This window comes from Manacus candei, unplaced genomic scaffold (genome assembly GCF_025592945.1).
Source record: "Manacus candei isolate 608988 ecotype Guabito, Panama unplaced genomic scaffold, ASM2559294v1 h1tg000021l, whole genome shotgun sequence".
Lineage (NCBI taxonomy): Eukaryota > Metazoa > Chordata > Aves > Passeriformes > Pipridae > Manacus > Manacus candei.
In genome coordinates this window covers 4,218,756-4,245,126 of record NW_026138069.1, presented here as the reverse complement: position 1 = coordinate 4,245,126, position 26,371 = coordinate 4,218,756, and the positions used below count along the sequence as shown (strand labels likewise).

At 37.5% G+C, this 26,371-nt stretch overlaps 1 protein-coding gene across 7 annotated transcripts in view; it reads right to left on the bottom strand.

Annotated features, from left to right (window-relative positions):
* Positions 1 to 26,371, bottom strand: part of ETV1 (ETS variant transcription factor 1) — a 65,526-nt gene that overhangs the window by 23,651 nt on the left and 15,504 nt on the right. For 5 of the 7 annotated variants that reach the window (XM_051785985.1, XM_051785982.1, XM_051785986.1 and 2 more), the window contains 3 exons: positions 8,155 to 8,284; positions 6,448 to 6,636; positions 3,149 to 3,396 (listed from right to left, as the gene is read on the bottom strand). In XM_051785985.1, the coding sequence (XP_051641945.1) occupies positions 3,149 to 3,396; positions 6,448 to 6,636; positions 8,155 to 8,284 (567 nt within the window). Of the gene's footprint in view, positions 1 to 3,148; positions 3,397 to 6,447; positions 6,637 to 8,154; positions 8,285 to 17,221; positions 17,241 to 26,371 lie in introns of those variants that run through there. The other 2 variants (XM_051785989.1, XM_051785988.1) reach the window with 2 other exon arrangements.

The following is a 26,371-nucleotide window of genomic DNA, read 5'->3' as shown; positions in this document are numbered from 1 at the left end:
TATATTTGCACACACTACATTATGTAGGAAGGATCAAGCCTGTGAAGATCCTGCTTAAAAATAAAGCCCAGAATAGACTAAGTATATCTAATTTGGCCTTTTTATTTAAGCACCTGAATACATTACCGAATTCTAGAAGTGCTAGCTGTACAGGAATGCCCACTATTAGGCCTTGTAAACAAAGATTTTGGGAAGCTTTTTGGAGTATATTCATTAATGATGCAAAATCTCAAATACGTCCTTGGTTGCATCTTTGTGCATAAAGTTGCTAGATATACTACCAAGTACTAAATATATCCAACTGTCAGCCATGAAAAAAACCCCACCAACTGTGGCAGAAAATGTCTGATTGAACATACATGATGCACTGTGACTTCTAGAAGTGTGGATGGATAAGGAAGAGACTCGACTGTTGACATTTTTCTTTATCCATTATCTCAAACATTCTGCAGTAGAAATTACATACCTGCAATTACAATTACAACTAATTGATCTGCCATTTCCCATGTCATAATTAATGTCATGTTTTAATAGAGTTTTCATTCACCAGCTTCCCTCAAAGTATAAAAGAATAGTGCACAAAAACAACAAACTTTTATGAGGCTGTTTCAAAAACATTCCAAATGGAACATCTTGGTGCATTACAATGAACTTTTCAAATATGTTTCTATATTTTTATCTGAGTTGCAATAAAATACCATGCAAAAAAAGACTTTTCACCAAGGCATTCCTCCTTCTCTGAACATCCATAGGTGAAAAATGAAATCAATGATTCAGTGTCAAATACATTATGTTTCCTAAGGGGTTATTTAATGTACTCTTAGTAAGGATGGAAAATGATGGTTCCTAGAGAACAGATGGTAACAAGACAAAATATCAACAGACCACAGTTGTTGACTGCAATTTATGGAGTGTACAGATGTGTCAACTTAAATGCAGTGATTCTGAGGCCAATAAAAGTACTTCCTGATACCAACAGATTAATTTTTCATGACCACTTGTTACACAGCTATTACATTTTTAAAAACTAATCATTCATCTACAGAAGAAACAACAATTTTGCTTGAACATCATTACTATAAAGTGGAATTGCTGTTCTTGATGGCACAAAAAAGCCAGGCATGACAGGAGTGGATAAAAGTTTGTACATCTTCCTTTCAGAATTAAATTTACTGGTTTTTTTTCCATAAAGAATATTCCAAAGAAAGATGAATGCTAGCAGCCAACCCAAATTTAAAGTAATAGTATGCAATAAGAAGATCCTACTTCCAAGTCAAATATGAAGCATGTTTAAAGGGCCTTTTTTTTGCCTTTAATTTAGCAGAACGAGTAACAATGCTCGTGAAGGTTGCAAGGGACTGGCAGTGCCTGAAACTCCAGTCCCCGGTTATTATCCACTGCCACATTAACTAGGCAGTCTCTCCCATGCTGCTCTGTAAGATCAGAGATACACAACTGTCAAAGCCACATATCTCAGATCCTTCATCAATGAATAGGTTGAGTTCTAGATCTGATCCTTGTAATGTGAACTCCTTTTCATCCTGTCTTACATTTAAACGTGGAGAAGTATTTTAGCCCTGGTCCCTTTCCTGCATAAGCCTAACTCAAATTTACCTAAGGACTGGTTCTTTGCTTGTCAAGATTAAGAAAGCAAAAAGCATCTCTACTTTCCAAAATTCCCCTGTTCTAAAATCAAGATCAACTCTATAACAAGCACTTTACATTAATGCTAATACAAAATACCCCACTAAATAACGTTAAATTAGCTACAGAAAAGACAATAAAAAAACGTTCTACACTGTATCAAATTGCAAGATAGTTTGTCAGAAGCTAAAATTTCAAAGGAGACTTCACCTCAGCTGCCATGTAGCCTTTGGGAAATAAACTGCAAAAGCATCTTGCCAGAGGTTGAACCAGCAGGAGAGCCCTGGGTGTACAGCAGCACCCAAAACAAGAGGGGGTCAGACAAAAGGCAGACAGGGGCACCCATTCCCACTGCACAACTCAGCATGCATGTGTACGAAAGCAATCCATCCTCCTCCAGAAACATGGCTGGGACATGCTGAAATCCCTCCTTTTCAACAGTGTGGCATACACGAAGCAGGACAGAGGCAAAAACTGAAGAGGAGCTGCAGAAATCACACTAAAACTGAAAAACATGTTTTGATCGCATTGTCTTGGCTCCATACCAATCAACTATTTACCTCACCTAGCCCACTTCTATGTGTTTTAATTTCTCCATACTAGTTTTGTAGCTTCCTTCTTTCCAGCTTTCTTCTCCTTGTTACTTGGTACTCATTACTGAACTCATTTTTTGCGTCCCTAATTCTCTCTCTTTTCCCAAGTATAATATAAATATTATGTTTAAATCGTGTCAAACATTTACAATGTTATTCCCTTGATTTATTTTTCTATCCTTTCTATTGCTTATCTTTTCTATTTTGATCAGAAGTTATTGAAAGCAGGCTCTGCCACTACCTTCCTCTGTTTTGTACTGTCTGTAGAACAATAAGGCTCCATTCCAGTTGCCTTATAAGCGCAATCATAATAAACATTATTAATAGCAACAGTGTATTCTCTACATCAGCAACCTGGCATCACAGATTATGTACCTCCACAAAACACAGCAGTATGCACAAACTGAGAAGCTGACACCAATTTGGCCGATTCTTCTCCCTCATTGGTTTTATAGCTGTATAAACCCCACTTCAGTGGAGTTCCTCCTGATTTAAAGTAAAGCAAGCAAGAGGAGAAAGAGTCCTCTCTTTCTGGCAGACAAATGAAAGAGCTTGTAAAATGAAGCACACAAATTCAGAGGTCAGAGACGAGATAGTACAGAACAAGTTCCCTCTTAACAAAGCTCAGTTTTGTACCCTTGACTTTCTTCTCCAGCTTCTTTAACCTGTGCACTTTCCAGACATAAGAGTTCTAGAAAATGAAATCCTTTAAAGAGCAAGCAATGGTGGTACAAGTCACATGGTACTACGTAGCAATCTTACTACTTTTTAAGCTAGCTCAGACAAAATTTGTGAGACTTAAGCATCAAAAGAGCAAGTTTCAAGTCATACAACCAAAATATCAATAGCACTGGCTTGGACTCATTTATTTATTCCTTTACTATGCAGAACTAAAGGAGAGTCTCACCTACCTGAATCATATGCAAAATCCCTAGGTTCCTGTTTAATCATCAGAGGAGGGGGGAAATTTTGACTGGCTGCACTGCCAACCATAGCGTTGTGTTCATAAACTGGATCGTGGTACTCCTGCTTAAAACCTTGAGGCGGGAAAGGGATGTTTGGTTCAGACATCTGGCGCTGATATATTGGACGTCCTTCCCTTGGCATTGGAGGCAAAGGTGGGAAAGAATTGCAAGGTTCAGAGAGCTGGCGGCGAAATCTAGGACACAAGTTAGAGAGGTCATGTAAAGGACTTGAGCTACATTTCATTTCCCAAAAGGTCATTATTAGTGGCTGCAACACTTTCTCAGTAACGAACATTTTGCTTACGATCATGCCAAGTGCTCCCATCAGGATCACTTGCATGGCAGAACACCAACAAGCAAAGAAACAAGAATCCCACCTATTAATACCAGCTCTAAGACCTGTTCCCACCACATCCTCTTTGCTTTCATTATCTTCTCTCAACAGAAGAGACAAACAGGAAATGCACCAGCTGCAAAACAGTAGAAAGACTGACATTCTACCACAATAACACGAAGGAGGCATAGGTAGAGTTTTCTGCTCTTTCACAAGTATTACCAACATATTGCTGGTACTCTAATTTATTCTTACCCATTTTACTGTTATACAAAAACCATTCCTGACCACAATAAACACATTTTGAATAGAGTATTGTCTGCTCTAACATTTGGAAACATTCCAGGGTAAAAGTCCACTGTTCTGTCCTCTCAGGGATAGTGCCACAAGAGATCTACCTGGCAAGGTTGGCACTGCACTTCAGCTGTAATGGGAAGGGAACGTCACCATCCCAGGAAGAGGAAAGGGTACAAATTTCTGCCAAGAGAAAGAATTACCCTCCTGCCTTAACTTTTTCCCTTAGTCATTTCCACATGAAAGTAGTAATCCATACAAGCCACACTGCCATTCACTACTCCCAAATGCTCTTCAGTAGGCATAAGCTCAGATAATTCAGTTTTAAATTAACTTCATTTACATGCAATGAAATGAAGAACCTGTGCTTGTTGTTTCTTCCCTAAATCCCATCTACCCTACCAAAAAGGCCTGAAATCTAATCACTTGGATGTCTGCAGGTTTAGAAGCATACAGAAGAATACAAGGATGCTATTTTCCCACCATGCTCTGATGAACCACATGAAGTCTTCTTGCAGATTGCCACAGTAGTAACCACCACTGTAGTAATACTGTGTCTGCACTAACCAACAGCAGAGCAACATTCTTGCAAGAAACTGCTTACTACTCCTGTTATAGCATATTGTAAACAAAATACACTTAAAAAAAAAAGTAACCTGTGCCTTTCTCTGGAAGCTTCTCACTGTCACACTGAAAAAAATGAAGACCTTATCGTTCCTGAGTTTTCTGGACTTTGAATTTGAACCAACTTCAGTTCATGCAAGTGAAACCAGACTTTTAGAGAAAACTCTGAGTGAGGAACAATGCAGGGGTTTGATTGCATAAGCAATACAACCCTTGGCTATCAACTCATAGGTAGTATATGTTTCTGAAACAATTTAAACTCTACTACCATCTGTCATAATACTGCTGTAACTTGGTCTGACAAATGTTTGCTCTCATAGTTTAATTGCAAATACTGTGGAAACTACAGAGATAGAAACTATTACAATGTAGTAGTGGAGACAAAATTTATTTTCGAAATGTTGCTGTAAATAATATAATTTTTGCAGTAGAAGGAGTACTGCACTGCTACACTGGGTTTTGCAATTCCACCTACACCTGCAGAAAATAAACTTAGAAACTCAAATGTATTATGAAACAGTTAGGCTGACTGGCACTGCATTCATTTCCCTCTTTTCCTTTTTTCATTAGCCAAAAAAAGAAGCAGAAATTATCATTAAGAACTGTCAAGGAGTGAATCAGAAAATTGCAACTTGAAGATAAAATAAGAAACAGGCTCACTCACAAAGCCTCAAAGGAAGTTAATAATACTTGTTGTACTGGAAGCTTTGTATGGAATCAAGCCATTTGTTTATACAAGTGGATTTGTTTCCTGTTGGTACTTGTTAGGACCACTTATCATTCATACGCTCATGCTCTGTATGAAGATGTATGGGCTATATGGACTAGATACTAATGCTATCTTATGCCACCAATACATGTTCCAAAGAAATGTGCCCTGAGTTATAGATTCACATATGAATTCACATAGGTATGTCATTTGTTTAAATGACATTTTCTAAATACACTCATTGTAGTAGCATATCACCCTGTAAATCGGGAAGATTTGAATTTCATGAAAATATAAAGTACAATTGCTTCAAACACGAGATTCAAAATAAATAAGAAAATGGGGGAAAATACCTTCCACTGCAATTGTACTTTTTAAAAAAAAGAGAAAAATAATATTTTTTTTGCTTGAGTCAGCAATTTTGGACTTCACAAGAACACGTGATTTTCTATTACAGAAGGGAAGCATTTGTGCAAAATGCCCTAAAGAACATGAATATCAAAGACAGGGGTGAGCTGCAGTGGAGTAAAGCAGAAATCTTGTAAAGAGCCTACAAAGTTTGTGCAGGGCAAGTGTTATGGGTACAGAAACTACACTAAAATGTATACAAATATCTACAAATACTCAAGTTAGGGCTGACGTACAGGTTCAGTATTCTCTTTACAAGTTCCTTTAAAAAACAAGATTTTCTGTCATCTGAAAAATCTTTACTACTGCTCTCTCCACATAACCTATTTAGCTTCTGGAGATTTCAGTCTCCTGTCAGTTTGACTTTGGTGTATATACAGAAACACATTTATCCATCATCCTGTAATCAAAACTGCTGCCTGGTTTCACTGGGGGCCTGCGTGCTTAGATCACAGTCCACAGCCAAAGAGATGATGGTGACTATGGCAGCTGAAGGGGTCTATTCAGTGTTTCTTCACTTCCAGAAGAGCTTGTAGAGAACCTTGGGTGGTATTTAAAGCTATCTCAGCAGAGCACAAAACAGCAATATTAACCTTAGCAACCTCCTTCAGATGTGATCTGCACAAATCCCTGGAGGTAACAGCCTTTATTAGAGCAGAAGCATGCAAAGCACACTCCCAACAACTGACTTTCTTTTCAAGTCTTTCTTAATTTGATAATGTTTAAAAGGTAAGTTGAGTTTCTCACCATATATGTAAATATCTTTACACACCGCTGGAATTTTAAATGTTCAAGAGCAATCACACAACAGAGCAGATAAAAACAGGTTCATGCAATAAACAGCTGCATGGGTCCCTCACGTGTTTCATGTTTTACCTGTGGTCCATAGGGAAGCTGTTGTCTTGAATGGACTGGGATGGAGGGAGATGGGTAGGGAAAACCCGGTCAGGTTTAGGAGTCTGAGCTGAGTTTGGGGAGGCATGGTGCAGCGGTGACACAGGAGTGCTGGATGGCGTCGGTGGGTTGGAGGGCCTCATTCCCACTTGTGGTTTCTGATCATAGGCACTATTAGTAAGGCAAGGGAAAAGCAAGTCAGGTTATTGCTTCAGAATAAAAACAACCAAAAAACAACATAGCATCTACATCCAGAAAAAATCCCCCCAAGTGTAACATTTATAAGCTTTTCATTACAATTAACTTATTAACCAGTATGGAGCAGAGGAATTCTCTACTTTACACTGAGAAGAGCACACAACAAATCATGCCAGAGACAAGTGTTTCAGCACAGCATTTTCTTCTCTGGGGCAAAGAAATGTATTTTTAAAAGATTCAGTCTTACAGTGACATTCTAACAGGAAGTATACAAAAAGTAGAAGCACCTGGACCAGAGCACAAAGACCTGGCACCGCCTGCCAAGACTTTTTTTTTTAAAGCTTGCACAAAACACAAAGTGAGACAGTAAAACAATACAGCTAGAGGGAAGGGATCTGACCTAGAAAAACAATGGTATGCTGGCTTAGCTACCCACACTAGGATGTCAGCAGCCTCTACCGACAGGGTTTTTTTACTCCTCTCTCTCAAAAATAAACTGCTGGTCCCACAAATACACAGATGCTATTTTTAAAGGTGTCTCAAACCAGTAATGGACTTGAGAACACTTCGATCATCCCTCTTTCTAAACAGGAAAAATGCAGACATTAGGCATATCGTAAGCACAAGCTGGCATCATTTCCTATCTCAGGTTCTCTAGCGTCCATCAAATCCATCAGTGGATTAATTTGAGTTTTACACCAAAATGACTCCTTTATGACTGGCAGAGGTGCCACTCTTTTTCCTTTTTTTTTTTTCCCCTCTTCATATCCAGAAAGTTAAATGTAAACGCTTTAACTGGTAACAGTTTTGGTAGTATGTCAATAAGAAATCCTTCAATCCTGACACTAAAGGAAAGAGTGACATGAAAATGCAACCAAAAGAAAGTCAATAAAGAATGAAGAGGTAACAAGTCCCTCCACCACCTATATATAAAAAAAGCTTTTAACATCTATGCCTATAAAATAAGACAACTTGCTTTTGAATAAATACCAAAGATGCAGAGTCTAATGAAATACTGTTTGGAATTGTAATCACTCAGGAATATACACATGCAACATGTGCAAAACTTGTCGAATACCTAATGTGATACTCAGACCTGCCAGTCTCTTGCCTGTTACACAGATCTCTCTATCCTAATATGCCTAATGCATTTTGAAAGTACTTTCACTACAACTTACAGAAAACAAGACACTCCTTCCTTCTATTTCACGCTTGCACCCTGGGTTTTTAAACTCTGGCTATGTCCCATGGAGGAGGAATGGAGAATATGCATTTTGATGAAAAACACCGCTTTAAAATGATTATGTAAGTGTTTGATACAACTGTAAACAAATCCATCAGTGTTCATCAGCTTAATGCATTATCTCATCAGTCTGTTATCTGCTGAAGAGGTAAGTTTTATAAGATCTCTATTATGGTTTTATTACTCTTTAGTCATTCCTCATTCAAATCAGCAGTTCTCACTGCAAACATGCTCCTGGATTGCTTTACCTGACATTGTACAGGCACTTTTCCCCATAACTGAACTTGAATGGCTGCTCTTGACTGCAAGTGGAGCCAAGTTCCGAACATGGGCTATGGGGTTCCTTCTTGATTTTCACAGGGAGACCATGAAAAGCCACTGGAAAGAGAAAGAAAATGTAATTAAAACCCAAGTACAATATTAACAATTAGCTCTCTCAAATAAGCTAGACACTTCTAATTAAACACATAATTAATTAAACCATTGTAATACTAAAAACAATATAGAAAATAAACATTTCAAATATTTCTTTGGGTGTCAACTGAAAAACAGACATCAGAGATCCTTTGCATTGGCTATTTTCACTTTTACTGTTTAAGAGAATGATGGCCAGCATCCCATCTCATTAGCAGGAAAATAACAGCCCACTTATATTTGGCTTAACTACTGTAAATGTTGTCAGAGGCAAAATACTTCCCAGGCACCAAATGTTTCTAAGTAATATCAGTGAGGTAGCTTTTAGCTATAAATGCAATCATAGTTCACTTTAAAAAATGCCACACAAGTGACTACAAAATAAATTTCTCATATATCAGCCTTAAGTATAAGATCAGGAATCTTTTTTGTCTCACAAAATGCCTGAAAATTTGCAGTGGAACTCTTGAAAGTGGATGATTACATGCGTCTTTAATTATAAGTAACATCTGAAAAAATTTTCAGAAGAAATGGCTTCAGTAATTTTTCTTAGAAATACACAAGACAAAATCCTGGCTTCGTCAAAGTCAGTAGTAGATGTGATAGAGACACAAATTGAAAAAAAAATAATCATATTTTTTAAAAGCTAAAAAAAAATCCAGAGGGGATGTGACAGAAATTCAGCATTAATTAGAAGCACAAGTTGGTCTGTATTAATAAAAAGGTCAAAGGTAAAGACAAGGTTAACCAGCAAATTAGTTTTAGTCAGACAACTTTCCTTCTCTCATATCCAACCTTAACCAAAATTAAAGCAGAAGAAAATTCAAAGTTCACCTGACATTGACAAACCTAAGTGGCTAGGAGGACAAAGGACTAAAAGACAGATATGTAAGAGCCTGAAAACACACGTGTTAAGTTTTAAATAAAATGAGGTTGAAAATAAATTTTTGAACTCTGAAATGCCTAGAATTCGGAGATCAATTTTATCACTGATTTTTGATGTTGTCACCAAAACACCATAGTTTGAACATCACATTCTAGACTGATACAGACACTTGCATCTCCATGAAAACTCAGTTCTGACAGAGAATCTCAGCACAAAATCAGGCCATTATTATATACTGTCAAGTAGCATCTTGCCCTTTTCTCTCGCACCTGAACTTAGGAGGACAATTTGCTATAGACTGTATATTTTCTGATACTAATGCACCTGCATACACATGCCTGTGTCCGGTGGGGAGATAAATGAAACACTGTGTAAGAAGTGAGCATCAGAATCAATAAATTCTGGCATTGTAAGATCTAGATTCCAGACTCTTGTCATGGGTTTTCTCATGGTTGGGCAATGTTCACAGAACTCATTCCCAAACAGATGCTCTCATATCCTATTATATGACAGCTTCTACTACTGCCTTTCAGCTGAGAGATCTACAACATAACACTGTTATTTTGACACATATTTTCATAAAACTTACAAGAATTCTCTCTAAAACTGCTATTCAGCTATTATATTTGGTGGATAGTAGTGAGTTATGTGGAAAGATTAGAAAGGAGAAGCAGACAGTAAAACAGGTATGCAAATGCATACTCACACCACAGTAACTTAGGAAACAGAGATGAGAAGTGATGAACATCACAAGAAAAGAATTCTTCCTGAATAAAACTGAATTTCCACTAAAAAAAAGACCACATGGACTTCTTGAAAAAATATTCTCAAATATGGAAAAATATGGCAAAATACAGCCCAGTCAGCTTTCCACTGTAATCGCAAAGCAGGCTGACATCCAGTAGTTTGTTCCAGGACGTTGCTAGTGAACTTTTACTGCTGACTCTCCTTTGCATGTCTTGGTCAAGTAACATACACCACACATTAAATGTGTATGGTGGGCTCCACAACTCTGGGACAGTGGTTCTGATGCAAAGGTAGGCAATCTTTTTGACTTGAATCAGAAAATAAAAACAAAAATGCAAAAAGACTCTTTTTTAAGGCCAGTATCACATATTTGCACAAAGGCCACATGCTGCTCTATTTTTTTTATTTTTTTTTTATTTTTACTTTGCTACTTCCTCAGAGTTAATCTGTTATGAAAAATTACTTCCCTTATTTATTTTTAAATAACGGGAGTACAGAGACTCCCACACCACAGCCCTGTGCGGAGAACTGGCTGGGTATTTCATCACAGCGCTGAGAGCCTGAACGTCTGCTAACAGGCAGTTTTCCAGCTCACTGGCACAGGCACAAGTGAAAGCAGCACATTCATTTTGTGCAATTTGCTTTACCTTCCCACATGGAGTTGGTGCATGTAAAAGGCTGTTAAGTACTAAATTATTCCTTATCAAATCACCATCATCTGGAGTCATGATCAACACTAATTAAATTACTTTCACTGAACACGGCTCCAGCCTGCTGCCTCTACTGCGAGGTACGTTTTATTTTGCTTACTGTACAGTCCTAGCAAGGTACAGGGCACAGTGCTAGAAGGCATCAGTGCTGTAGTTTTAATTAGAGTTTACCTCACCTTTCTCCCAGCTTTATAAGCGAGGGTAAAGTGTATCAAATCAAGTAGGTTAACACCTTCATTTCATTTAGGGAAAGCATTACAGTCCAAAGTGATTTTATATTAGATCTTTATCTTAACTACGGCCAGAAAGATAATGTAGCTGTAAAATTTAAAGCCTTCCTCGGGCAGTCCCCTGACACAGTCACCAAGCTAAGCTTTTTCTGTAACTCCTTAAGTGTACACTTTTAGAGGCAAAAAGGAAAAAAGATAGCCTGATAAAAATACTTACTGCATTTTTGGGGGTCTTTCTTGAAGGCTACTCAACCTTTCAAACAATCTTAAGTGTGGCTGAAGATGACAGACTTATTCCAACAATAAAATTTCAGATGTTCAAAGCACTTCTTGTATCATCACTGAAAACCCTCCACCCGTCACTTTTTATTTTAGTGTGACACTCATTCTACAGTGCATCTATTAAAGCAGATTTTAAACATACACTGTTTTGCTAAACTGGATTTTATTCTTTTAAGGAGAGCAGTGTTGCTTATTTATACAATCTAATCTTAGTGCAGCATACCAAGCTACCAACACATTCAAATTAACAAAATGACATTTTAAACAACCAGCTCCTCATCGCTTCTTTCTTCCTGATGGCAAATTCATTTTACTTAACCTCAGAACAGAGTCTCAACCCTATTAAAGTAAGGGCACTCTGCCTTACTAATGATCTTATTAAGAAGTGACCAAAGGCCAAGATTTCATCCCGAGTGATTACTTACAGATAACTACCTCCAAACTTGAAAGGCAAACAATCTTACAACGTGTATTTAGATGAATGGCTTCAACACCTCAGCTACTGGGGAAAGTCAGGCTTATCAGTATCAGAAAGGACTCGACCCACAGACCCTGTCTGGAGTTCCTCTGAAGCCAACACGCAGATATAAGGCAAGCAGAAGGACTGCTACCATCTGTAGCAAATTCATGAAGGTATAATACATTACTGCATGCATATTCTCTTTGTATAAATATGTCTATATCTGGATAGTAAAAGGGCTTGAATATTACACATGATGTGTTGTTGTACAGACCTATATTTTATACAAAGCAATGATTTCATCACAAAGTAAACTTACATAGAACGTGCAAAAACACACGGTGAAACTTGCTACCCTTCCTTTAGCAGTGTTGTTCTCCATTGCTATCTGTCAACAGCCTAATCCCAAAACATTTTCTTCATAACAACATCCAGTTTAAGACTTAAATGAAGAATAATTTTTTAAGAACTATAAAATTAAAGGAGTAATTGGTTTGTCTCAGAGGAATCTGTACCTTCTCGCCTGAGAAACAGGAGAGGTACCACTTTTGTACAGACAGAAATGAATATTTTACGTGAAATTGCAAGTAATTTCTCCTTTCAACAAAAAGTTATTTTATAAATTTCAAACTTCAGACTCCTGCCCAGAACACAAAGTAAAATCTGATTTTATTTTCTGAAGAAGAATGGATTTAAACATATTTTTAAAAGCCATGAAATCGTACTGGTAATTCAATGACACTGGCTAATGACAATCTTGATTCCACTGACCAAAGAGACAAAGATGTCTTATTATCAACACTTGTAGATCAAGAGCATTTCCTATATGGCATAAAATCAATTGACAGCAGCTGATTTTATACCACACCTTGCTTGTGCTAGTGAACTCTGATGTATCCTAGGTAATATTAAATTTGTGAATGTAGTAGAATTACCTGCAGTGAAAAGGAAGTAACTGGGAAGTCACAAAAAGTCATAGCCTAAACATGCTGTTTCTGAACTGCTTTTCACATTTATGCTCTCAAATCACCCTCTAAACCTAATATTGTAAATAAACTCATTCTTATCATCAATTGGCACATTAATATGCAATGTAAGTTTTGAGAGATTTATTGAACACATTTGCATATAGGGGATTTGATTTTTTCAACAGCAAGATGAAGAGACAGGAGATGTAAAAATGCTTAAGCTAATACCAATACAACTCCAGGTGCTAGACTGAATGAGGTGACCCAAGACAGTACTTGGTAAAATTTCAACAGCAAGAAGAAAAGGCCCCTGTACTGATAAAGCCAACACTGTCACACTTTAAATCTGTCTTTCAATATACACTGAAATACAGCAGGCATTTCAGATACATCAGAGTCTCTCCAAGATTCTTTTCCAGTACATTTACCTCTGGCAAGCCCTCCCCTTCCCCCAACACACAAAAATCCATTACTAAAGGGTCTAATCTCAGCTATCAGCACAGAGTGCCTTTTATGGAGCCATTAAACCATTTCTCTTGTTTACAGTGCCCGAAGAAAGATGTGAATTATGTCTGTGACAAAGCAGGCGATAACATTTCTAAACTGCTATCAAAATGCAAACTGAAATACACTTAAGGACAGGGACCCTAATTCGTGTTTTTGCAATTTTCCTCACTTGCTATAACTTAATAGCACTCACCTGATGATTCAAACAAATTATTTATGCTGTAAGTACAACAGGTAGTCATTAATAAGAAAAAAAATCTACTTTCAAATGAACAAATTATTGAACGGTTCGTCAAGGAGTGTAAAATGCTAGTTTACCTCTTTGGTGATAGCAATGACCCAGGTGCTCTTATCAGTAGACATTTTTAAAAAATCCAAACACAACATTGTGGGTTCATATGAGGCCTTAAATGCTCTCTTTTTGTAAGAGTTACTTAATGTTCGATCCATACGTTCAGTGTAGGTATTTGCATATCTGATGCCATGAGCTATAAAACTAAATTTCTAGATAACCTTCTAGTTGGAAATGCCAAGCTTTATATGTATTTTCTGAAGAGGTTTCAAAAATGTGCATTTAATTTATGAAACAACAGCCTTCTGCATTTATTGATTATTTATTTCCAGATCATTATGATTTGAGCTTTAGACCTTTGTAGGAAGCTGCACTCTGAATTTCAACAACCATTTAACAGGTATCTGATCAAAGACATCTAGATGCCAAAGCGGTCCTCTTTCCATTTCATTCCACTATATATTACTATGAGAAATTTTACTGGTAACTTTGGGATGCTCAGGAGAAATTAGCAAAAGCAGGTACTCAACACAGCTGACCATTCGTTCATACTCCGGAGGTTATTGCTGCTCAGCTGAATGTGGCATGCAGCCTAGTTTACTAACAAAAACTGAAATAAAAACATCAAGTTGGAGAAGTAATAGATGAAGAGAGATAGCAGGATGGAAAGACAGTAAAGCTGGTAACCAAGTCTTTTCAGCTAAACTGTTCCCAGTGATTTTGAATTACAATCCTACACATACAGATGACTGCAACAGCTGAAGACAGAAGCATGGATCCTGCAGGCATAGACAGGAACTGCAATTGTTTTCACCCTAGTTGATCTCTTGTCTAGATAATAGGAAAAAACCCTTTTGTTTCTGACCACTACAACAGCTGCAAAAATGAGCAACACTTGAAGACTGAGGACTGATTTAAAAGTGGCTGAACAGATTACATCTACACAGACTCCACCAAGTTCTTCAACCATTTGATCTATCAAAGTCAACTCTATCAGATCTTAGCTGAGCTCCAGTCAACTGGATTTCATTTAGGTCCTGCTCTCTGCCAGATATCAGAAGAAGCTGGTGACAAACTGGATATCTGACACACAGATATGTATCATCACTGTGGTTTCAGAGACTATCCTGGCAGTTTATATAAAAACTGAACATAGACAAGAGACCTGAGCTTTCACTGTCATTTCTGTCAAGTACCATTCTGAAGAAGTGCATGATCTTGATATTATTCTCCATTTTATGTTTGCATCTAGAAAACTAGAACTCCTCTAAGATGCAGAATTCAGCCCTAAGGACAACTGGTCTCTATCTAGACTCACCAAGTGGTGACTATCCACCTGAAACCGTCTGTATGTGTGTGCTTGGATATGTGTGTGTGTGCACACTGAGTCAAATGAAAGTAAGCATACTGAATGGCCAAGTATGCCTCTGCAATGACACATTACATTGGTGAAAATATGTGTAATACAGTAGTAAAGGGTAGAAAGCTTTTTCCTCTTCCAGGTAATATGTACAACTGAGGAGAAAATGGGGAAGCATCATGCAGAAGAAAGGAACAACACATAAATGTGTGAAAATGCATGCAATAAAAAGCTAGTTCTTTCTAGCAGACTGACTCTAAGTCCACAGAAGGAAATCTCAGGATAGCTCTGCCACTCCTTGTGTCAGTGCTCTTTCCCAGAAAGCAGAACTTCATGACTGGGCAGTACTTGGCAAACCTGCTATATATGATTCCATCAATTCAGTCTTTGCCTTGGCTTCAGATCAGATCCTTCCAGCCCCTACCAGCTCAATAGATAGAAACAGCATGGGACCTCATTTTTTGGAAGCTAGTTCTGAACGATGAGCCCAAGCACCAGCTTTCAAAGCCAACTGGCAAGAATAGAATACGTGGGCACGATGGATCTATTTGAGAACCTTGTTTAACAAAAAGAAAATACCAGCTTTGAAGTAATCTGTCACCTTTACTGGAAAATATGCAACTACAAATGCACTTTAATAACATTTAGAACTTGTGCTGCAAAATAAAGCAAATTGCTTATTTTCTCTTCCAGACTAAAGCATACAATTCTGTGCATGTCAATTAAAGGTCTACTTGAATACTTCATCACACAAATGCTACATAATAGTATAGTCTTTACAATCCTCAGAGGGTGGGAAGGCATAGGAGGCGGGGGGTGAAGAATAAGGCAGTCCAAAATTGTGGGATTTTGTACTCAAAGTCTACATGGACTGTTCTCAGATGACATGTCATGAGAATTAAAAAAATTGATTCTGAATTTGAATTAGGAAAAAGTAGAAGCAGGTGAAAATGAACTGCAGCAAAAAGCTGGAACTTATTATTGTTTACTACCACAGAGTTTCAAGATGGAAAATAACAGCACATTTTCCTACAGTTGATATTAGGAAATTCTGGACCTTAAGATCTACAGTAATGCATCCACCTTAACAAGCATTGTTTGTTAAAATAACTGTCTCTTGCTTTGGAGCAAGAGATGTTTTTTTCTTTCCTATTTTTTTAAGCATTACGGATTAATGACTAAAAGACTAAAAAAAGGATTAATGAAAATCAATTTTAAATTAATTGAATCACCTGTTCATCTCTATATTATGTTAATTGTGTATGTCCACCATAATTTTTCCCTATCTTTACTATGATCTGGCATTAACATAAAGCCTTTGAGAATAGCAGCTGAGGCCAAAAAAAGGTTGAAGTAGAAAACAGAGAAGGGTTCACATCACTATCCATAAAGCAGGTTTATATGAGGGCATTTGTACAGGTATATGCCATTTCATTAAAGGACAGCTTATTTGACTCCTAAACATGATGTTCCTGCTCCTATTCAGCAAAGAAATTCTTATAAATGCTTCTTTATAACAGAAAATAAATGCCACTCTTTAAATGAACTGTGTTTTTCTAAAGCTTGCGTGCTAAGACACTAAAAGATTTTGCCAATATAGCTATTTCTGGGCAGCTAACCCAAGACTCCCCTGCCATGACAGATGCAGCCTCCCTGAGAGGTGGAGGGGTTCCCAGTTAGTGTGGGAGAGGAAGCACAATATTAGAGGTTGCACCCATACAGCTTAATAATTGGTTCACTGCTATAAATCCCCTTTTTAGTCAAGATATCCCTCATTTGCTTGTCTGTGCAGTTGCAATTTTTGAAATGCTCATTAAAGTTACTGAGGGTACACCTGCAGCTTTCTAACACTGGGAAGTGCTGAAGGCACCACTGAGATAATTCAGATATTTGTAGCCACTTGGCTTCTCATTTAAAAAGACCATGCCGGTTGAAAATTGAAGTCTACAAGTACATTCAGTAGAGCAAAAATTAAAAAGCCTGCTCAAAAGGGTAAGCCACCTGACTGGGGAGTGGGGGGAGTAACTTCCAGTAAATACCAATAAAAGATAACCTATTAAGTAAACCCAAAGATAGAGCAATTCCAAGGCAAACTTTTCTAGAGGCTGCTAGTTAACACCTAGTTAGGACACTGCAGGTCCTTTGGCCTAAACTGACACTACTAACTGGCTGAACTGCCATATGGAATTAGAACACTGTCTCTACTCTGGTACCCCCAAGCAAAAACACATCTGGGCACTATTTTGGTTAGTTGATCCCTCTTCACCTTCACCCCAAAAGATTTCCACTTGCCAAATAACAATTGTCTAGAAGGTATTTTCATACAGCAAGAGCTGCAGTTACCGACAGTTTCTTAGCCTCCAAGAGCAGCAATCTCACAGAAATGCTGTCACAGGCACTGTTTTATTCCAATTTATGTCCCCTTCCTGTAGTGCTCTCCTTCCTTTCCAGACAGTTACCTGTCCGGCTGTAGGAGACTCACAGCTGCAGGCAGTCGAGTGGAAAGTGCTTCCAGGGGGGGTCTCTGCCTCCCAGCAAGTACCTCCAGGGCAAAAGTGAACCTGCTGACAAATACCACGGACACTGGATAACTCTGAGAAGAATACAAGGAAATTTGCAGAACATTGGTGGGAGGGAGAAAGGGAGGATTAAGCTAGGAGGAGTGAACTGGCTCACTTTGATGTCTGAGGGGAGTAGGTGAGGCAGGACGAAGAGCTCTCCCTCTCCCCCTGCCCCCAAAATAAACAGCGGCTTAGTGCTCTCTGGAGCAGGAAGCGGTAACCTAATAAAATTAAACCAGCTGAGTTCTGTAGCAATTGAACTAAAACACGTGGATAGCTGAAGATGATTACAGGGAGGGAAGAAAAAAAAATATCTAAAGCATTTTTAATCCCTCTATACTGGATCTGCAACCTCCAGGACCCCACAGAGAAACAGGGCTGCTCTTCACCCGCATTAGCTTTCCCTGTTAAAATCCTGAGAGGAAATCAGGGGCATTTGTTTCTACTGTTACTGATAATGTATCTGGCTCCAAAGGCTCCCAGGCAGGGTGCAAGGAGAGGCAATCCACCTTTAGAGCTTCTGCTAAAGAGCAAGGTCTTAATGTAAGAACAAGCCTCGGAGAAAACTTAAATTGTATTCCTACCTGGGAATTATCAATAAAGTTAAATGCAAAGAGAAGAGCTGGCCACTAAATCAGGGTCTGTGTGCTTTTCTGAGGACAGGATTTCCATTTGCAGCAATTTCCAAAATTTAATTTAAATTCTAAGAGGTAATGGCTAAGCACTATGTAACTTCCATTACTAAAATATCCAATAATATCCCATCATTTTACACACACACATACACACACACATACATACACACTTTCCACTTCAGGTAAATCTGCAGTTTGAGGGTTTGGGGTCTGGATTTTCATAGGTTTTGTAAAATCGGAATTATGAAGAGAACTTTGGAAATTATAACAAGTATTTTTGCTAGAAGTAACAATAAACTTTAAAATAAGCCATTTTGTATTCCTTCTATTTATTGTTTTAAAGGTATTGTCAACTTGATATTTAGGGAACATGCCCACAGCAGAAAACAAACAGGAACTGATTCTGCCTCATTTCCCCTCTTACGGAAAAGTTTCAAGTTACATCAATCTAATTATTATCTTTTTATTGTTCTTTTCTGATGTATTCACACAAAGAGCTAACAGCCAGCTATAGATGAGAAGGTTACTGATCTTATAGTTGCAGCTGGACAAAATGTGAATGAAACTGGATTTAATCACTGGTTCTGCCATAACCCAAACGACTGGTGTCAGAAGGTGAAGTCTAGTTTGTAGTAGCTCAGTCTTAAAAGCTCAGTATGCATCCCTATAAAAATAGGAATATACTCATAATAAAAGAGCATCATAATAAAAAATTATTCTTAAGGATAATCATGCCTGTCTGTCAGTTTGCTACTCAAGAATATGCAAAAGCATAGAAGCTAATAAATAATGAAATGTACTACACACTGAGCGCTCTCTAGCATGAATTAAACAACCAATTCAAAAGATTATTTACAATTTGTTTTTATTCTAGCAACTCTCAATGACAGTAAGTAAAAGGACCGAAATTGCATTTTGAGATGATTTTTAATTTTATTTTGCCTTTAACAATAAAAATATGTATACATTCATAAAACAAGTATAAACTAACTCAGCATAGCTAATGGGATGTTTGTTTACATCTTGAGAAGAGAGAAACTGTCACCACTCTAAATACATGTGTCCTTCATGCTTCAATGTTCAATTTTCACAAATGCTCACCAGTAAGGCAACTCTGACACACCTAGTTTACAGATCATTAAAGCAAGGCTGCAATCTAAATCTTTAGTTCACTACCAAAAACCACCGCAAAAACTGCAGTCTCCACTGGAAAAGGTGTGGGCCATTGAAATAAGTCAACAGTAAAATTCAGCTCACAACTTTTATCACTGATTCAACAGGGAAACAAAGAAGCCATTGTCAGAAGTGGTTAGTCTGGGAACATAAAGTCAGGACTTATTTAAGTAGGCCGATTTTCAAAGACTCTTAGCAAAGTGCTCTTTCTGGAGCCGGTGGAATTCTGACCACCTGCAACCAGGTGCTGGTTCTCAACACGGATATTTAAGGCTTCTGCTGCTACTTGAAGCATTCTTACTGCATATGAGACTTGCAGCTGAATGTACACTACCAATAAACATGCTGCACAGCACATGTTTTCTGAAGCCAAGTGTTCCTGAAGTTTTATGATTATTTTACATGTGCATACAATCAGTAAGACTGACAATTACATGGTGGGTATGTTTTCTATATGCATATGTATATATGGATATATATGTGTGTATATATATATATATATATATATATACACACATATATATATATACACAGAATATGTATATATATACACACTGAGTATATACTGCGTATACAGACTTGTATTAAACCAGTTCCCAAATCTAATCCCAAATCCTTGAAACTCTTTGTCTTTACTGAATACCGACACTTTAAAAAGTCCCTGTTGTCTCCACTTCCCTTAGTGCTTTGGTCATGAGAAATTTTATTAACAGATGGTTAATAAGGAAACATTGCATTCAGTTTCAGCATGAAGACAGAGTATTAAAAAAGAATTAAACTGTTTATCTTTTTTAGGTATACATTAGAAGCAGAAAGGAAACAACATCTGAGCAAGGAGGATCAAATTAGGAAGACTGGGAATTGTTTTTGCACACACAATTTTTCAAATGTACTTAATGACAACTCATAATATATAAATTTAGAGACAAAAACCTGGCCAGTCAGTAACCTTCCTCTTCAGTGACTGCAGGACTCCGCAGTAAATGTCATTGCTAAAAAATATTTCACTACATTAACTTACTGGCAACCACACTTGCTGAATAAGTTCATAAACAGCCACAGGAAAAAAAGACAACCAGAAATAAAGCTGCTAATGATTCACTCTTTTCTAGCACGCATAATCCTCAGCTTATAGAATAAATAGATACGTAAGAATATATTCTTTACCAAGACAGTTCACTTCTCTATTTACCTCATCAAGGTCAAACTATAATCCAGGAACAGGGAAGAGTAATGTATTGAAAACAAGGAGAAATGAAGAATAATTGAAAGGAAAAAAAAGAGTCCCTTCTTAGGGAAAAGACAAGCACATGCCCTGAAAAAGTAATCAGTTTTCCATTTACCAGTTTAAACTAGGTTTAGATCATCCCTAGAAAAAACACTGATGAATTCTAAAACTTAAAAAATTAGCAATCATTTGTGCATATTTATCGGATTATAAGTGGCTTCACTGTGATTACTTCCTAGTACTGAAATGCACATGACCAAATCAAAACAACTTAACACCTGAAACAAGGACTATTTTTCCTCTATGCTTACAGAGGACAGCGATATTGGTCCTACTGGACAGGAATGTGTCACAGACTCCTCAAAGTTTAACTGATGTTTACAGGACTGTCACTCTCTCCTCTTTTTTTTACCTGCTATACCCCTTGAAAACTTCATGACACTCCATGGGAGAGCCTGATGTCTATCTTCAGTTGCTGAGGCAGCAAGCAGAAGACAAAAAAATTATACAGACTAAAAACATTTGAACTAAAGAAACATATATAATAAATAGAAATGGATGGACTCAACTTGCAGACTGCCTTATTTTACATCATTCCAGAGCTCATGGATTTTCAAATCATTATTTAGACTACTACTGAAATACAAAACTCATTTTGCAAAAACACTGCATGGAAAGGAGTTCTAGGAGAATAACAGTTTTGTGTCAAAACAAACACCCTACAGTCTGCCTTATTTGGTTTTCATGTGACAATACAGCTGAAAAGTTCCTGCATACTTTAGCACAAATGGAACTGAAAAGATCTAATACATACACATACTTCTGATGAAATTAACTGAACAACTACCTGTTTAAAAACTAAGTAACTGCAGTGTTAAGAAAATACTGTGACTAAAAGCTACAATGTGAGGATCACCGGTACTTCCACGGATGGGACCATCACAGAAGGAAGGAGGGGAGGCTTCCTCAAAGAGGAAATAGAAGGCTTTTTCAAAACTGAAAATTCAACATTTTGAATAAAATATGTTTAATGTTTTTGGTTTTATGTAAACAGACCTTAGGAAGTGATCTGACAGCCTTAAGAAATTACCATTTGAAAGAAAAAAGTCTACATGCTTCATCTTTGATCTAGGAGAGAGATTTATCACAGGACAGGATGACTGAAGTTTATTCATTAGCTGATAACCTCCACATGCAATTCAAGCCTTTAATCTGCAATAAAAAAGCAGCAAATGAGGATGGGGCTCTGTGGAAACTAAGTCAGCTTAGCTGAGCAAGGACTCACTGATGGAAGGCCATAGGGGAGACAGGGGGAAAAAAACCCACAAGCCAGATTGCTGGCGACCATCAGGTTCACAGTGGTCCTGTACAGTTAAATGATGTCTGCATAAGGTGTCTGCTGTGTCTGCTGCCTCTGCGGATGCCCAGAGATACCCTTCCATGGGCAATAAAACTCACATGCATGCTGGGCACTATGAAAGAAAGCTTTCACACTTTAAAAGTTTTAAAAATCAGAAGTTATGTACTCGATGGGGTCTTCTAATTTGATTCACCGTGCTATTGCCACCACCAGTATTTACAAAATCGCTGAGCCACTACCACTATTACAATCCAGGACAAAGGAGAACCTCAAGTCCTTCCACCTTCAAAGCTGGAAATACAAGCAGAAACGCAAATAAACAGAAACTGCTTATTAAAATCACAAAAACCCCACGACTTCTCTACTGTTAAGATCAGAAGTCCGACGCATTACAACCAACACTCTGCCTCTTGGTAAAACTTTTTCAATAATTAAATCTTGCAATTATGGAAAAAGACGCGACTATAGCAGATTTAAATATTTCCAAAAATACTCTAGAGGAAGAAGGAGAAAAAAAAATCCATATTAACACAGGCTAATGCCCAGCAATGAACCACAAAATGAGCCCACAAAGTTCTCTAAAAAGACAACAATTCGTAATTTCTTTTGAATGTGAATTAGAAAAACAAAAAAGAAAGTTAACAGCTGGTAACAGTTTCAGTCCCGCTTTAAACAAAGGAAGCAAGTGCTCAGTGACACAATGAAAGAAGGGAGGCTATCTAAGGCAACTACGAAGAGAGATAAGGTGGTCAGCATCGACTCCTCAGTCTGACCTCTCCAGCTCTTACAACAGCAATTGCACCGGACTGTCTTTGTAAAATGCTTTTGAGATCTCTAGATAAGTGATCATTAAGAAAGCTGTGTATCTCACAGCACAGTGATACATGCATTTCTGTACCTACTTCAAACCAGAAACAAAGATGTTAAGCAACATGCCCAAGGTCATGCAAAGCTAAAGGCAGGAACGAACCACAAAACCCGGACTCTCACAGCCCTTAAGAAAGAATCCATCACAGTCGGGCATGCACTAAAATAAATAACTAAATCTCTCTGTATTTGACAACATCTGACCTATGGAAGGAAGTAGTTTCAAGACAAGTGGCAAGAAACAAAACACAGCTGCAACAGAGAGCTCTACCAGGGAATAGCGCAGCACCAAGAATAAGTAACAACACCTCGTAGGATATTTGTCGGACTGCCGGCTGCAGCATCACACTTGCAGAGCTACACTCAAAGAAAAGGTGATTGCAGACACAGAGACTAAAAAAGGCGAAACTGGGGGCGGGAACCAAAACCAAAAAACCACCAAAAAAAAAAAAAATAAAAAGACCCCAAAAAACTAACCTGAAAACACACTAGTGTGTGCAACTCGTCACACACACACAACCAAAATGCTACCAACTGCAATTTCTAGGACATTGTGCACTACCAAGACATAACTACCAGCTGCCTATGTAGTGAATCATCACGTTAAAAAATGTCATTTTTTTTTGGTCCACTAAAATTTTCTCTGGGAGCTGCAAAATTAAACTATTCTGCATCAAAACTGAAAACAAATCCCTTAAATAGATCTCCTTTTGACTTCAGTAGGCCTGTCAGAACTTATAGTATTCTGGTGTTTTCTACTTAGTTTTAATTATGTGGGCTTTTTCCTCCAAAATATGTAATATTAAGTGAAAATTAACCTCTATCAATAGCTCATCAGGTCTTGCTATACTAAAGCAAACAGGAAATGCTCTTCTAGGTCTGAAATTCACCTTTGAAATTTAAATCACAGAAAGAAAGAGAAAGAAAGTAAAACAAACATAGCATTTTTCACCTGGTAGTGCGAAAAAAAAATCATTATTTTTCATGCTGTAAACATATAAGTAAATATTAAAGCTTTTCCTCATTTAAAGTGCATTTGGAATATCCTACACCATTAGTTAAAATGACAGAAGAATACAGCTACCTGAAGCCTGTGTAAAGAATCTCTTTAACAGGCTTTTAAAGATTGCAAGCCAGAGCATCTAAAAAGCACATCCCTGAATAATTTAAGGCTCCTGGCATCTACACTGAAAGCACTCCTTTGCTAAAACTGGAGGAACAAAAAAGAGGTAAGAGAAAGAATAAAGGTCATGAAAGATCAGCGACAAAATAACTACTAAAAAAGTATTTTTCCTATCTTAAAGTTTAATCAGACATGGAGGAGCACGGATTTTACAGCCAGCTCTTCCCATTTACTGTCAACAGCTGCGGTCTAACACTAACATTTACCCCTGGGCAGTGTTAAGGCTGTGATGATCTGGAAAACAACAAAGGAATAAAATGAAAGAGAAGAAAACTGATCAAGAAGGTGAAGTACAAGACAAATCTTCATTAACAGAAATCTAGTAACAAACAAAAAGCCAAAACCGAGAGTTTTTCATTATTTTTAAATATGTAACTAACATTTCAGGGCAAAAGAAGAAAAAGAAAAAAGAAAACTCTAAAAAAATAGATTAGTCCAAAAACATATTATAAAAACAAAACAAAATGTGATTATGCTATGAAGACACAAGGCAGTATGGTTTGGTGTAGGGTAATCCCCATTTATAACCAATTCTACCTAGGTCGAATTACAGTTCAGGGTACTGTTGACAATACCAAGTTTTCTTTGCCAACTACATCCTTTAAACATCAGCAAATCCTACCTACTTCCTCTTGTGTCTGTCACAGAAACCATCCAAATAATGGGAGCAAGCAATCTTCACCTCAACAGCTATTGACTTCAAGCAAACTGAACACTTTATTCATTTTTACTCCTGGAGTGGAAAGTCCTTGCTGCTCTACAGTATCTGAAAGCCTCGCCACTGATTACAAGCAGTTCAGGATCTGGCTCCTCCTCAGTATATGAAAATGGACTTGAAACAATAGGAAACCTTATCTGAGGAAGTTAACACAGGTCACCCTTCTCCACATGTGAATACTGACTTTATACTGACAGAAGAACAGCTTAATTAAGTTTTATGAATTAGATAAGAACTTGGAAAAAGAGTCATATACAGAACTCTGATTGAAAAAAAAGAAAAAGCATTCACCTTTTTAGGGGAAAAATATTTTGCATCTTTTCTTTACACAACTTCTCATATAATTGTTTTAAAGAAGAGTCATTAGGAAGTCACTTGAATATTCAGCAAACAGGTGAGCTGAATTGCAGAAGCAGATTCAGAATAAGGCAAAACCAACCTGCCTAACACAGAACTTTTAAGTAAATGCCTGTAAAAGTGATTCCTCACTCTTTTTGTGGACTTTATTTTGTATGAGAATGGGAATGAAAAACTAAGAAAATTACACTAATATGCAACTCAGTATTTTCCTAGTGCAACTTCAAAAAACAACAACAAAAAAAATCTTTTTCGTATACATTTTTCTCCCTCAGAACTCAAGAAGTTGAGTTCTTGCAGAAAGCAGAAGGTTACAAGAAACTAAACTGTGTTCTGTTTTTCAAATTTTATCCGAACAAGGCAGTTGTTTTCTACTCCACATTCCACTCACTCTAAGCAAAACTACAAAAAGGTACTTTGTGATAGGTACGCAAAGATAAAAAAATATTTAATAAAAAGGTAAGAGAAGATGGGGCTTTGATGACAAAAAAGGAAGGTTTGAAAGTGCAGACATTTCTAAGATTCTTATGGTAGGAAGGACCCCTTTCCAGAAGACATAAAGGAGTAATAAAATAAATTCTACCTTAAACAGGTAAACTGAAGCTTAAAGCATTAAGGGGAAGCTTGACACGCCGGATCCTTAGCTAATAGAAATATGCGTAATTCCAATAACGTCAATAATACCACATGAAGTTATGCTAGCTGTTGATCTCACTCACAATATCTAAAGCCTACACCTAACTATAAATACACATATTATGTTTGCTTTTTGAAAATGGATTGAAGTTTAATAGCAACTCATAATTGAAATATTCATGGTCCCAAGCTAGCTTTGAAGTTAAATCCCTGAGTGGATAAAGTGGACTGTATATCTAATCTAAACTAAATGTTTCCCTTAGTTACTAATACCAGTGCAGTTTCACTAGTTATAATCATTATTACAGAAAAAAAATGCAAAACCCACAGCACTTTAAGGGGCATTTAATCCTGCTCAGTGGTAGGACACAGCACATGATCTTGGCAGTATCGGTTCCTCTGCTACCTTCCACATCTTGCTCCAAGAGCTGACCTCTTCAAATCACCAAGCTGGTAATTTCTAGGCAAGAAAGGTTTAACCACAGCTTTCCAGTACTGCTACTGCTACCGAAGTTTCTTAAGTCTCCTTTTAATGTCATGAGTTTCAGTTTAACACCGCAGATCTGCCTCAGCTTTAAAGCCCATTTCTCAAGCAATGAATCCTGAAATAAAATGTCATTAATTTTTGCACCTGGACTGCAGATTGTAACTGTTTCACTGGAGCACTGCAGTTTTCTTTACATACTCTGCACATCAACCACACCCCTCTACCTATATCCAGCTCCATAAATAAAACTTCTGCAATGAACCACAGTTTAGTTGCCTTTGAACTACAGTGGCTGTGACCTCCTTCACTGGTTTACACTTCTATCCTTCACCATTTTTGGCTCAATTAAATGCATTAAACACTAAATCCATGAAAGCTTGTCCATCCTCTCCCATGTATAAAAT